The following is a 15,184-nucleotide window of genomic DNA, read 5'->3' on the forward strand; positions in this document are numbered from 1 at the left end:
GGAGAGACGGCAGAAATAGAAAAGGAGCCGAGTCCTGTGTTCTCCATCACCACTGCTGAGTGCCGACTGAGGAGTGTGAGACAGAGAGAGAGCGAGCGCTCCAGCTGAGCAACTCGCCGCACGCGTTCAGTTTGCAGAGTCGCGCCTGCCAGTGAACACCTCCTCGACTCTCAGCAGCTGCCGGCAATATTTACTGCTGCTTTCATGTGGACTAGAGGCAACATCTGTAGTCATCAGGACAGTTTTTGAGACTGTGGGCTGACATTTAAATCTGGCAGCCACTTTGAAGAGCCCTTGGAGGAGGAACATTAAAGGAAGATAGAACATCTAAAGAAGAGGCATTGTTTGAACTCTGGACACTTGTGGAGAGTTCAACCTCAGCTGGTGCGGCTGACATGTAGATCTTTGGCTCCAGTTTGGAGACCCTGAGCCACTGGGAGTCATGTGGATTACGGGATGAATCCTGAGGAAAAGTTGTAGAAGGATGCGGTTGTTGGGAGTAAGATGGCAAAATTGGGTTATTTCTGCCCGGTGGCACCTCCCCCTGCCTCCACCCCCACCCTGTGAACATGCAGGTCCTACAGATCGTCAAGGATCTGGTGTCGCCATCCAGAAGTGGGGCAGCAGGCAGATCTGGAGGTGCATTCCCTTTTATTATTCAAATCACATCATTTATCCATGTCATGATTGATAATTACATTTCATTATTCATAACGTTCTATATAAGGTATAATTGTCATTGCTGACGGTGCTTTACAGCGGTGGGTCGGCCTGTTGCAGACCTAAAAACTCTCGTCCGTTCCTCAGTGTGTCCACGTATGAATTCAGTTATAGTGCTGCTGAAGCTGAAAGTAAAGAATTGTGGGAAAAGCTATAAATGGACCTTTTGAGTGATCAATATATCAAGAATATTTCTTTTATGTAAAACATTGTCCCATTATGTTGTCTTCTCCATATATTTAAGCTATAAAGTTCTGCATGTTGTTTCTTGTATGTGGACTGGATGTTGGATGTTTACCTCACTGGCTGCAAGCAGATCTACCTGCAGCTATAAATAAAGTAACCTGTTACCATATTTTGGGGTGTGGTTGATTTGAGTGACAGCTATTGCCAGGGTTGTCTGCTGCTAGCATGCCACTAGCAGCCAGGAGCTAGAAGGCTAGTTGTTTTATGTGCATTTGAATTTAAATATGAGCCAGGGTGTAATTGCTATGTGGTACTGGGCTCAGCTGGGGACGAAACCTGTGTCAGACTGGAGGAATCCGCAAATAATCGCCACCGCAGGTGAAGGGCTTGCTTACATCTCTTCTCATGTAACACCGGTCAACACCATAACGAGTCTTTTGGGGGAGGTCAGCGCTCTCTGATATATTTCATATATTTCAGGTTAGCTGTCCGCTGCTTTCATGACAGAGGTTGTGCTTTAAATACCAGCTGCTGAAAGCAGAAAAATTGACTCTCTGGGGCTTTTATTTTCACAGAAATTGCTTCTTTTCTCCTGCCAGCTGGATTTGATAACAGCTTTAATTCATCAAATAATCCCAGACAACTGGTTACCGCACACAAGCAACAACTGCCCCTTTGGTTCTGTCAACGTTCATGCTTTGAATGAAAATCAGATTTTTTTATTTTGTAAGTGTTCGATGTTGGACTTGTAAAACACTAAATGATCGATCAACGCAGATGCTTCATTCAGACAGGAGAAATATTGTTTGCTCGTGGCAAGTTGGACTGAGTATTGACAAAGACCAAAGGGACCAATAATAATGTAATTAATGAATGATGCTGTTAGGATATATGAATAACTTTAGAATTGTATTACAGTTTCAAACATTTGTTGGAAATGCTTTTATCTTGAAGTCTCATTTGTGCCCAGTAACAGTGGGGGTTTGTGCTCATGGCCCCGTTTCTCTTCCTCCCCTTGTCGGCGCTGGACTTCCACGTCCTTCAGGTTTTCCCCAATAGTAAAATAGTCTGGGCCAAATTTAGGAAATAATTTGTACTTTAAGCTTTCTCAGTTGCCTGTTTGTCTTTTTGGTGGCTGACAGTGCTTTTAAAACGTGACACAGAAAAGACTTGAAATGTTTTAGTGACTTGTTTGCTGAGAATCACTTTGCCTCTTTTTTTTCTCTCTCAATTAACAGAGACCTTTGGTGTCACCAAAGCACGTGTTTTGGGATTCTGACAAATCAGGCATTATGTTCAAGGCATAATTTCACAGTTTAAGCACAAACCTGTAGCTCATCCTGTTGACATTCATGTCTGTCAGTCCTACATCAGAAGGTGTCCCATCAGACCTCTGCAGTCTGATTCCAGCGCTGCGTCGCACAAACCGCTCGAGAACAGGACCGAGGGTCTATGTTAACTGATGATACGCAGGACTTAACAGAATGCCTGATGTCACTGAACCAGTTTGCAGAATCTGTGTTGGTTTGTTTGTTCTTACCTGTTGGTGGACAAAAGCGTGAGAATAACTGTTATTCTCTCTGTTGCTCTCAGGGCCGCCTGTTTTCAGCACTTCTTATAAAACTCGGTACAAAGGGGCAGAATTACCCACACACCAAATGTATACATTAAAAACCTCCATATGTCTTTTAGGGATGTGAATCGTACAACAACTCACGATTCAATTCAATTTCGATTCTTGGGGTGACGATTCGATTCAGAATCGATTTTCGATTCAAAGAGCTCTCAGAAATAGTTATATTACTTAAAAATGTTTATGTTTAAGAAAATGCAGCTTTACAAGGTTAATCCAGTGATTCTAGATGTAAATTTACTTATCTGTTTTGCTCGTTCAGAGTTGGCTGTGAGTTTAGTGAAGCGCTGGTCAGTAGTCGGCAGAGACCGCTGCTCCGCTGCTCCGCTCTTTTAGCTCTGGGTGATGGCGTAGCATGTGGGCTTGCAGATTTTAAATGTTTCTGAAGTACTTGACTTTCATTTTGCAGATTTTGCACACTGCATAAGTCATGTCAAGCTCCTTCTTACGCAGCAAATAATAAAATCCAAAATGCGCCCAAACATTTGCCTTCAGCAAAGACGGTGCTGGCTGAATTAGCTCTTCGTCCGCCATGCTAAGCTACAGCTCACGAGTGTTTGAAGCACACCGGACCCTCCCCCTCACAGGGACACTGTAGTATGGAAGCCGTTGCCCGACAAACAGTACACGCAGCGAGTAAGCAGAAAATGTTTAAAAAAAAAAATGCTTTTTAAAAATCGATTCTTGGACATTTTGGATTGATTCAGAATCTTAATAAATAAGAATCACGATTCGGATGTGAATCGATTTTTTTTTCTCCCCCAGACACCCCTACTGTCTTTCATATGACACACGAACACACAGTCTGTTTCAGTCAGAAAAGTCTCTGCTAAAGTCTGCATTTGTTTGCAGACACATGAAACTGTGTGAAAACCTCAAAGATGCTGCTGAAATCGTTCCTTCAGTTCTCTCAGAAAACTCAATGAAATTTTTTGGTACATCCTCCAGAAATCCCTGCATGCAAAGGAGAAACAAAAAAAAAAGAAAATAAATCTCATCACAAAAGAAAGGATTCAAACAATCTGTGATGGAATGTTTAGATTATTCAGACAGTTTTACAGATTAACACAGAAAACTGATTTCTTACTAATCCCAGGAGGGTTCTTGTGTGATCTTGCTCAGTTCTGTAGTCTGCAGTGGAATGTGAGCCGCTGCTGCTGTGCCAAATGGCAGATTTGTGCTGGTCAGCATCGTCGCTCTCTCGCTGCATTATTCAGCAGCTTTGGTGCTTCTCGCCATCATCAGTCAGAGAAAAGAACACAAACTGCTCAGTCCAGTTTCTTTTCACATTCATTTCCTTTTTGCTCCAGTCGGCCACCTGGACCCAAAGATCTTCACTATAAAAAGCATAAAAGGATTAAAAACAGTCAATTCTCCAAAAGCAAGTGTTGTGCTAGGCATGTGATTTTGTTGTTGCATACTCAAATAAGGACGTTTAATTTGACACATGTGATGAGAGCTGCCGTGCACACGGGTTACTGCCGGACTGGTTCTTTCTGTGTTCTTGTGTCTTTAGGTGTTGACTTGCATCAGCACATAATGATGCACTTTCATTGTCCTTAATCATTTTAGCTTTTGCAGTAACTGATTGAATAAATTAGTTGTTTGATTGTTGATTCCATAGAAGCGTCAGTAACAATACTTTTTTATTTTTTGATTGGTGAATCGATTCAGCGTCACCCCTGTGCTGTTGTAACACAGCTTTAAAGTGTGTGTTGTGATGGTGTGTAAGCGCCGACTTGTGTGTGTGTGTGTGTGTGTGTGTGTGTGTGTGTGTGTGTGTGTGTGTGTGTGTGTGTGTGTGTGTGGACTCCGGTTTCCAGAGAAATCATGGGTTCGTTAAGGGTTTCGGAGCCTGGCGAGTGTTGGATCGGTGCTGACTGCAGCAGCTTGGACTAATTGTCCGTCTCTGCTCCCTACAGGCCAACGATCACTTCATTGTGCAGCTGTCAGGTGTTGTGGCACAACACTCCCAATTTGAACCATAAAGCAGTTTTTGTGTGTGTGTGTGTGGGGTCTGAGATTTGTTTGAAACGTGCAGTCAGTTGTGTGTTTCGTATGATGTGAGACCATCAGATGTTCTGGTCCACTTTGGAATGATGTTCCTCAGTGGTGACGTCACCTTCCTCCACAGATCGACATGTTCTGAATTTAAAAATCAGTTTGATATGTCATACTGACCTTATTTATTTGTGTATTTATTTTAACTGTATTTCACAAGAAGACTCGTTGAAATAAAAAATCTCTCTTAAAGGAGATCTCTGTCCCAAGTATCAGCCATAACAACATATTAAACAAAAATCCAAACCAGTTGAATCCTGGTTAGTTTGTTGTGTAATTTGGATTTCTTCTGGTGATATCTGCAGCAGTCTCACACTGATATATGTGCTCTGGTGTTTAGTGTTTTGTGCAGTTTGAGCCGTTGGACCTGAGCTCTGGCTGTGCAGTAAAAGCTGCTAATGGCCTCGGCGGTTGTTCTGTGGCGTCCGTTCCTGACGTGTTCTCTTAATGACTGACTAACTGGCAGCGGCTCCTGTGACGCTCGTCTTCTCAGGACTGTTGGAGCTTCATCACTGCTCCCGACTGTCACTTGAACAAACAGCAGTTCTCTTGGTTGATAAGTTAACACTTGATCTTTGGGTTATGAACTGTTTTTGGTCATTGATTAACCTTTATTTAACATTTATTCATCAATCCTCCCAAAGGAGGAAATGTTTCTGTTTTTGTCTTCATATGATTTTAAATTGATGCCAAAAAGATCATTTTAATCATTTGGTCAAAACAGCCAATAATTTGATTATTTGTCACTTAAAAGTGCAAAACATTCACCTTAGGGACACTGCTTCGTGTCCCTAGGGTGAATAAGAAGTCTGTGGGTCACAGAGCTTTCTCTTATCGTGCCCCTGTTCTGTGGAATGATCTCCCTCTGTCAATAAAACAGTCAGATTTTGTGGAGACTTTCAAGTCCAGACTTAAGACGCACTTATTTTCCCTTTCGTATGACTAGCATACTGACATAGTATGTTACTACGCTTTTTATTCTTTTAAATTCATTTTATTAGTAAACTGAGTGTGCCATGGCCTCAATTTTATCTAAAGTCTGGATCTTTTAGTGAAGCTTAGGGCTAGTGGCTGGTGATCACCTTAGTATTTCTCTGTTTTTCTTGTTGTTTAATGCTGATAAATTATTGTATTTCTTGTCGTTCTGATGCCTGATTCTGTTTTTTTCTGTCTGTTTGAGGTGCGGCTCCATCCAGAGATGGGTGTGGTATCTGTTTCTGTAACCCTCCTGTCCTGTGCACCAGCAACATTTCCTGTATATTTGTTTTGTAAATTGTTTTGTGTTTTGTGTCTGTATCATGGCCCAGGCAGAGGGTCACCCTTTTGAGTCTGGTCTGCTTGAGGTTTCTTCCTCAGAGGGAGTTTTTTTTCTTACCACTGTTGCCTGTGTTCTTGCTCTGGGGGTTAGTAAGGTCAGACCTTACTTGTGTGAAGCGCCTTGAGGCAACTTTGTTGTGATTTGGCGCTATATATATATGTATATGTATGTATGTATGTATATGTATATATGTATGAGGTCTGTCCAAAAAGTATCAGACCTTTTTATTTTTTCAAAAACCATATGGATTTGAATCATGTGTGCTTGCATGAGCCAACCTTGAACCTTCATGCGCATGTGTGATTTTTTTCACGCCCGTCGGTTGCATCATTCCCCTGTGAGCAGGCTTTGTGTGAGCACTGGTCCTCCCCCCTCGTTGGGTTTTCATTGCGAGGAAAATGTCTGAACGATTTGGAGCTTTGTTGCATCAAATTTTTCCAGAAACTATGTGAGACAGCCAGGTGGAAACCATTCGGAAGATTCAGACGGCTTTCGGTGACAATCCTATGGGCATCACACAGATTAAGGAGTGTTACAACCGGTTTAAAGACGGCGCACAATGGCGGAGGGTGCGCCGCGCTCCGAGCGGCCATCGACAGGCTGAAATGACCAGATCATTTCCAAAGTGAACGCTGTGTTGATCCAGGACGTCGTCTGACTACCAGAGAAATTGCAGAAGAGGTGGACATCAGCACTTTTTCGGCACATTCCACTGTTACAGGAGATTTTGTAATGAAAGACATGTGGAAGTTTGAAGTCTCACAGGACATGTTGTGACATGTCCAGCTCTTACACAATTCCTCGGATACTCACTCGACTGAAAAGCCACCGAAAGCCGTCTGAATCTTCCGAATGGTTTCCACCTGGCTGTCTCTCACAGTTTCTGGAAAAATTTGATTCAGCGCTGCTCCAATCGTTCAGACATTTTCCTCGCAGTGAAAATCCAACGAGGGGGGAGGACCAGTGCTCACTCAAAGCCTACTCACAGGCGAATGACGCAACCGACAGGCGTGAAAAAAATCACTCATGCGCACGAAGGTTCAAGGTTGGCTCATGCAAGCACACGTGATTCAAATCCATAAGGTTTTTGAAATAAATAAAAAGGTCTGATACTTTTTGGACAGACCTCGTATGTATGTATGTATGTATGTATATGTGTATAAATGAAAATGCATTGAAATTGAAATTCCAGATGCATTGTGGGTTTTTAAGGTTCATATTAATGGTTTATCAGAATCTTCTCCCACTTATATCTGGATTAAATAATTTAAACAGCTTTTTGCCGTTGTGAGAACTCCAACAACAGAATTGTGTCTTTTGCTGTTTCCCACTCAGAGCTGCGCGGTTTGAGAGGATGGTGGCTAATTGCTAATGAAGTCAGGCTTTGTATCAGTCTCAGCCTTTTATTTTGGCGGGGACTCATATGAGACTGGGAGTGTCTGCGCTGGTTGTTGACGTGAATGTTCTGTGCTCACATGGAAACCTACCTGACAGTGACAGAGGTGCACACACACACACGTTTAGTGAGATGGGGAAGTGAGCTCTCGGCCTGTAACCAGTGAGGAAGTTTGAGTGGTAACCAGTGAGGAACTGTGACTGCGTTCACTTGCAGACTTTCTGTCAATGAAAAAGCTTTAGAGCTTCATCCTGCTTCCAGTATGTGCAGAGTTGTAGGCCATTTGTCCGTAATAATCCGATTCTTTATCCTGTGATGGCCTCTTGTGAGTTTGAGAATTGGTTTTAAGATTTTACTGATAACTCGAAACGAACGCAGAGGCTCTGAGCTCCAGTTGTAGCCATGGTAATCCTTCTTTGTTCTAAACATACTCGTCGTGGGATTGACGGTCTTTCTTAGTGCGGGCTCATGAGCTACAGAACATCCTGCCTTGGTTCTGTTTGAGCTTTAAAATGTAACTGTAATAAACAGTTTATTTATCTGATCAACACATTTCTCTCTCACTGACATTCACTCTCTGCTGTGCTCAACCACCAACTTCACTTTTTCTTTTATGGATATACGTATTCATACTACATCCTGTCCACAGGGTTGTGTGGATGTGTAACTGTTATTTTGAGTTTAAAATAACAGTTTATTTCTGTGTGGAAACTTTGTATCTCAATGATGACTACACCTGCTCCTAATTTCCAGCATCCTCAAAGTTTTTTTGGGGGGACGGAGGGGGGATTCACTTTGTTTTTTATTTTTAAGCTCCGTGTTTGATTTGTTGTTGTTGTTTGTTGTTTTGTTCCACTGTGTGCTCACTGTTGATATGGGAATGCTGCCGCACTTTTGTGGGTCTGTTCTGGATTGGACAGGAAACCATGACATTCCTTTTATTAGTCCCTTATGGGCAAATTAGCATTTTTACAGCAGCAGTGCTAATAGAATTTAGAATTATGCAACAGGAGGGCAGAGTAAAAGCTGCAAACACAAATGCCTAAACCTGGAAAATCGAGAGTAGGAAGAATAAAGGAAAAATATCTACATTCTAAGTGGGACACAAATCCAGTAGATCCAGTGTACAATAAGAGATTTAACAAAAGTATTGCACAGTTTGTTGGTCTGTGATATAATCAGTAAATATATATACACTTACTGTGGAGATTGTACAGTTTAACAGAAGCAGGAAGGTACATGAAGTTTGCTGTGTTTCTCAGGATACTGATTTCAAGGGTTCTATAATACGTTTTCACAAATCCCTTAGATAGGCGAAGGCCGAGCAGATCAGTGTTCTGTGGTGATCCCGGAGCCGATAATACCACTTTACTCCCATCTGACATCTCCCCCCGACAAACAGATACTTCCTGTACCGATGGAACCAGCAGATAGAACTTCTTTCTCTTTATTTGCCTGTTGCTCCTTTCAACGTTGCGGCTCCGTTTCTTTTCCTGCCTGGTGCCTGATATGCCACATCAGTAGAAGCCTTCGTGGTACATCACGTCCATCTGATAACGACGTTTTAATGGACGTTGTTTATCATCAAGCTTTCATCACTCCGTCCCACAGGCTCCATCATATCACTGTTCGCTTTCCTTGAAAGGAATGAAGAAGAAATCGGTGCTCACTGGTGAAGTGGTGACGTTGTATCTCAGTTTGATGTACTCGTATCACGCAGTCAAATCAATGAATCTCTCAGACACCTTGTGGAGTGGAGAATATGTGCCGTGTGTTCATCTGGAACGAGCTGTGAGGTGACCTTTTGACCTCCAGCTGGTGCGGAGATGCTCTAATTGGCAGATTGGTGCCCCTCCCCCCCGAATTAAACATGTAAAAGGAAATCTCAGAAGTAATTACAAAATAACACCATAGTGGTTACATCTTCTGTCAACATCTGGACCACCAGCTTGATTACACAGTTTATAAATGATTGATCCATACTATTAATTTTCTTTTTTATTAATCAGTTCACTCTTTAGCTTGTAAATTATCAGATGTTATGGGTAGAACGGAAGTGTTCAAATAAGTGATTGGTTCAAAAGCTATTCAAACAGGATCAAAACTGCTCCAAAACCAGTATAAGCCAGTTTGCTGCTGGTTTATAGCCGTGTAAACCAGTTGATAAACAGAAGACCTCATATTTAAAGTGTCTTAAAAGCTCCTTACATCCGTGCCACTTTATCAGCGGTTAGTTTAAAACCACATTATACCTAATTTAAGGAGAACAAGGCTTCTGGAAAACATTATCCTGCTGTTGTGGGAAACTCAGACTCTTTGGTGAATAACACCAAATTAAACCAGAACGGGACAAATCGTCTCTTAAATTTAGGGAGCTTCGTTTGTATGAAAATGCACATTTTGTACCACTTGATTACGTTTTGGGGACGACTCAGACGTGGAGCCTTAATTCTTCTTCCGCTTACTGTAACACCGTGTAATTTTGGTGACATTTGGAGCAGCTTTGGTGAGTTTGTCTCTGTAGTTGTGTGGACACAGTGAGTCCCTGTGTCTGTTTGTGATGTGTTGAATGGGGTCCGTTGTTGTGTTTGGGTGGGGAATGTTGTGAGTGGGACTGACTTTCTCCTGAGGTCAGACTCTGCCTGTGTTGTACGGCCTCATTGTGACAGCAGCCGTTCTTGAACTCGTCGTCTCTTTGTTTCTCGCTCGTCTTTCTCCTCTCTGTCCGTATGCAGCGGTGCGTGGGGGTCGATGGCGGGATGAGGTAGTTGTGGTTGGGGTGTCTGAACAGACTGAACTGGGCCCAATGCGGACTAAGACACGGTCTCACTCGGAGGTTCCATTGGATGGCTTGAAAAGAGGTAAAAGATGAAGCGTGACGGTGCTGAAGTTTTTATCTTTTGTGTTGCTTGAGTCTGACAGTTTGGTGACATCATTCTTCGACTTCCCTCACTGGTTTTTCATTAAAAAATCAACCTGAAATAAGTTTGATTCACCTTTTTTTGACTGAAAAATTTCAAGGTTTTTTTTTTTTTTTGTTAATTGATTGTACGATTAATCAAAGAAGCATTTTGTCAGTAAATTATCAGAAAATTGTTTATCAAATCTCTATAGCCTGGTTTCCCAGAATCCAAAGCTGTACCTTGATATTAATCGTCCAAAATCTAGACGAGTATGTAGCAACTTTATTCTGTGTTATCAGCTCTTTACTTTGGGATGTTTTTATGCATTGTTGTAGTCCACTTTTTATTAAGTCGCACCAGAGTATAAGTAGCAGGACCTTCTAAATAAGTTTAAAAAAACAAGAGTTATACTCTAGAAAGTGCAGTAACTGGGTTTTAATGACCACTGGTTTGAATACTGAAATCATGGCGACTGTCAGGTTGATTTCTATGAATTTTGATGAAGATATTGATGATTCCCAGGGAACAAAACCAAATTGTTTTGGTGGTTTTGTGACTTTTGATTTAGCATCAGAGGTCAAATCACACCTGCTGTTGTAGCAGATTGTATAAATCTGCTAAACCAGGTTGTTCCTGAAGCTGTGCTGAAGTCTGAAATATTGGAATAATGTCTGAACACTGTGTCTTGAAGTTCATGTTGAAGTGCCACATGTGGCACCTTTGTACAAGAAGTAACACTGATTTGTAACACAAGCGGAATGATGTCACCCATCAACCAGCCAATGGCAGGTCCAGACTCCTCACAGTGCATGGTGATGAGTTTTCGTATGACACATGAATCACGGTTCATGGTTTGATGCACAAACACAGAGTGAAACCGACGTCACAAAAGTCTGGATTTGTTCCTCCTGCTTAAAATAACCATGTAAAGAATGACCTTTATGATTAAATCATGATTAATTTAATATTTTAAAAATGTAATAAATGCAGCTGTTTTTACATCATATCCAGATAAAAAATAAAGAGTAAAAAACGGAAGTGTACATAACGATCTAAAGAAAAATCAGACTTATGTATAACGCTGGTCGTCTGCATGTGAATACCTGTCAGAAAACCAAAATTTTACTTCTTCTCCACAGACTGACTTTAGGTATTTTTAGGATTTTTCAGGCTCTCATGGTTGATTATGTTCATGATGACATTAAATTAAACCTTCTGGCTTTTAAGGATTGTTGGATTGGCCCAGCTGTTCAGTGTTAGCATATTTTATTGAATTCAAAACGCTGTAAAATTTCACTTTGCTATTTTCACAGTGTGTAATCTGAGTGCGACGCAGGTTGTTAACAGGATCATATTTAGTCTCTTTATTAATCATTGGGTGTGTGTTGGTATGAGCTTCCCAGTCATATGGTCCTGTGTCATTATCCTGAAGAGTCTGCTGTGACTGAAATTGGTGTATCAGTATTTAGGTGAAGGACTCAAGGGAGATGTTTTCTAGATGGAAGGATATGATTCCTTCTTTATGTTCTCCAATGCCATATACCAACACAGGGCAGAGTAGCTACCTAAACTCTGTGAGTGAGATAGATTATCTCATCAATAGTTTTATATCCTCATTGAGGACAACTTTGGATGCTGTAGCTCCTCTGAAAAAGAGAGCCTTAAATCAGAAGTGCCTGACTCCGTGGTATAACTCACAAACTCGCATCTTAAAGCAGATAACCCGTAAGTTGGAGAGGAAATGGCGTCTCACTAATTTAGAAGATCTTCACTTAGCCTGGAAAAAGAGTCTGTTGCTCTATAAAAAAAGCCCTCAGTAAAGCTAGGACATCTTACTACTCATCACTAATTGAAGAAAATAAGAACAACCCCAGGTTTCTTTTCAGCACTGTAGTCAGGCTGACAAAGAGTCAGAACTCTATTGAGCCGAGTATTCTTTTAACTTTAACTAGTAATGACTTCATGACTTTCTTTGCTAATAAAATTGTAACTATTAGAGAAAAAATTACTCATAACCATCCCAAAGACATATCGTTCTCTTTGGCTGCTTTCAGTGATGCCGGTATTTGGTTAGACTCTTTCTCTCCGATTGTTCTGAGTTATTTTCATTAGTTACTTCCTCCAAACCATCAACATGTCTATTAGACCCCATTCCTACCAGGCTGCTCAAGGAAGCCCTACCATTAATTAATGCTTCGATCTAAAATATGATCAATCTGTCTTTATTAGTTGGCTATGTACCACAGGCTTTTAAGGTGGCAGTAATTAAACCATTATTTAAAAAGCCATCACTTGACCCAGCTATCTTAGCTAATTATAGGCCAATCTCCAACCTTCCTTTTCTCTCAAAAATTCTTGAAAGGGTAGTTGTAAAACAGCTAACTGATCATCTGCAGAGGAATGGTCTATTTGAAGAGTTTCAGTCAGGGTTTAGAATTCATCATAGTACAGAAACAGCATTAGTGAAGGTTACAAATGATCTTATGGCCTCAGACAGTGGACTCATCTCTGTGCTTGTTCTGTTAGACCTCAGTGCTGCTTTTGATACTGTTGACCATAAAATTTTATTACAGAGATTAGAGCATGCCATAGGTATTAAAGGCACTGCGCTGCGGTGGTTTGAATCATATTTATCTAATAGATTACAATTTGTTCATGTAAATGGGGAATCTTCTTCACAGACTAAGGTTAATTATGGAGTTCCACAAGGTTCTGTGCTAGGACCAATTTTATTCACTTTATACATGTTTCCCTTAGGCAGTATTATTAGACAGCATTGCTTAAATTTTCATTGTTACGCAGATGATACCCAGCTTTATCTATCCATGAAGCCAGAGGACACACACCAATTAGCTAAACTGCAGGACTGTCTTACAGACATAAAGACATGGATGACCTCTAATTTCCTGCTTTTAAACTCAGATAAAACTGAAGTTATTGTACTTGGCCCCACAAATCTTAGAAACATGGTGTCTAACCAGATCCTTACTCTGGATGGCATTACCCTGACCTCTAGTAATACTGTGAGAAATCTTGGAGTCATTTTTGATCAGGATATGTCATTCAATGCGCATATTAAACAAATATGTAAGACTGCTTTTTTGCATTTGCGCAATATCTCTAAAATTAGAAAGATCTTGTCTCAGAGTGATGCTGAAAAACTAATTCATGCATTTATTTCCTCTAGGCTGGACTATTGTAATTCATTATTATCAGGTTGTCCTAAAAGTTCCCTGAAAAGCCTTCAGTTAATTCAAAATGCTGCAGCTAGAGTACTGACGGGGACTAGAAGGAGAGAGCATATCTCACCCATATTGGCCTCTCTTCATTGGCTTCCTGTTAATTCTAGAATAGAATTTAAAATTCTTCTTCTTACTTATAAGGTTTTGAATAATCAGGTCCCATCTTATCTTAGGGACCTCGTAGTACCATATCACCCCCAATAGAGCGCTTCGCTCTCAGACTGCAGGCTTACTTGTAGTTCCTAGGGTTTGTAAGAGTAGAATGGGAGGCAGAGCCTTCAGCTTTCAGGCTCCTCTCCTCTGGAACCAGCTCTCAATTCGGATCAGGGAGACAGACACCCTCTCTACTTTTAAGATTAGGCTTAAAGCTTTCCTTTTTGCTAAAGCTTATAGTTAGGGCTGGATCAGGTGACCCTGAACCATCCCTTAGTTATGCTGCTATAGACTTAGACTGCTGGGGGGTTCCCATGATGCACTGAGTGTTTCTTTCTCTTTTTGCTCTGTATGCACCACTCTGCATTTGATCATTAGTGATTGATCTCTGCTCCCCTCCACAGCATGTCTTTTTCCTGGTTCTCTCCCCTCAGCCCCAACCAGTCCCAGCAGAAGACTGCCCCTCCCTGAGCTTGGTTCTGCTGGAGGTTTCTTTCTGTTAAAAGGGAGTTTTTCCTTCCCACTGTCGCCAAGTGCTTGCTCACAGGGGGTCGTTTTGACCGTTGGGGTTTTTCTGTAATTATTGTATGGCCTTTGCCTTACAATATGAAGCGCCTTGGGGCAACTGTTTGTTGTGATTTGGTGCTATATAAATGAAATTGATTTGATTTAGATCTGCTGTGCACAAAGCGTGTGAGCACATTAACATTATTTATGCAAGTCACCACCAAAGCTCCCTGAAGTGAAGCAGTTGAATACTTCATTTCTGCAACAGATCCTCCATCTTGGTCCACCTGATCCTGTTCTTTTCGGATGTTGTTTCATTGTAGTTTGGTTTGCTAATGTGTAGCCCCGTGTGAACCTGCTCATGTAAACTGTATGTAAATACTGTTCCACATAAACAGCAGAAAAACTCTGCAGTCAGCTTCAGTCACTTTCTGCTGCACCACGACAGTGATGCTCCTGACTGCGCCTCATTTTAAGACCAACACGCCCGTGGGTACACAGATGATCACAGGTTCACTCTGCATGTGTGTCTGCGGTCACAGTCATGCCATCGTTAGCGTTTACTGTGTCTTGTAGTTGTGTATATAAACAGTTTGATGATAATTGCTGCAGGTTCAACTCTGAATGAAATGAGCTGTAAAGGCGGTGCAGAGTTCACACGGTGCAGGTTAATAATTTGTTGCCGATAGAGGCGGCCTGATGGTCAGAGTCTGGGTCTTGGTTGTCGCGGTGTGTCATCTGGTGGTCACATGGTTTGGATCAGATGAAATCAGGTTTGAAATGTAGACTGAGTGATGGGTGATTATTTTGGAGTGCAGTAGTAACAGTGTGGTGCGCTGCCGCCTGTTTAGTGTGTGACATCATTCGGTAAATGGACTGCATTTATATCGCGCTTTTCCATCTGCATCAGATGCTCAAAGCGCTTTACAGTAATGCCTCACATTCACCCTGATGTCGGGGTGCTGCCGTACAAGGCGCTCACTACACACCAGGAGCAACTAGGGGATTAAGGACCTTGCCCAAGGGCCCTTAGTGATTTTCAAGTCAGGCTGGGATTTGAACCAT

At 41.6% G+C, this 15,184-nt stretch overlaps 1 protein-coding gene across 1 annotated transcript in view; it reads left to right on the top strand.

Moving 5' to 3' along the window:
• Positions 1-429: 429 nt before the first annotated feature.
• The window catches only part of usp6nl (USP6 N-terminal like), a 44,537-nt gene continuing 29,782 nt past the window's right edge, over positions 430-15,184 (top strand). The window contains exon 1 of the mRNA XM_034163126.1: positions 430-639. Coding sequence (XP_034019017.1) covers positions 570-639 — 70 coding nt within the window. The 5' untranslated portion in view covers positions 430-569. The remainder of the gene's footprint in view (positions 640-15,184) is intronic.

Source organism: Thalassophryne amazonica, chromosome 22 (assembly GCF_902500255.1).
Source record: "Thalassophryne amazonica chromosome 22, fThaAma1.1, whole genome shotgun sequence".
Lineage (NCBI taxonomy): Eukaryota > Metazoa > Chordata > Actinopteri > Batrachoidiformes > Batrachoididae > Thalassophryne > Thalassophryne amazonica.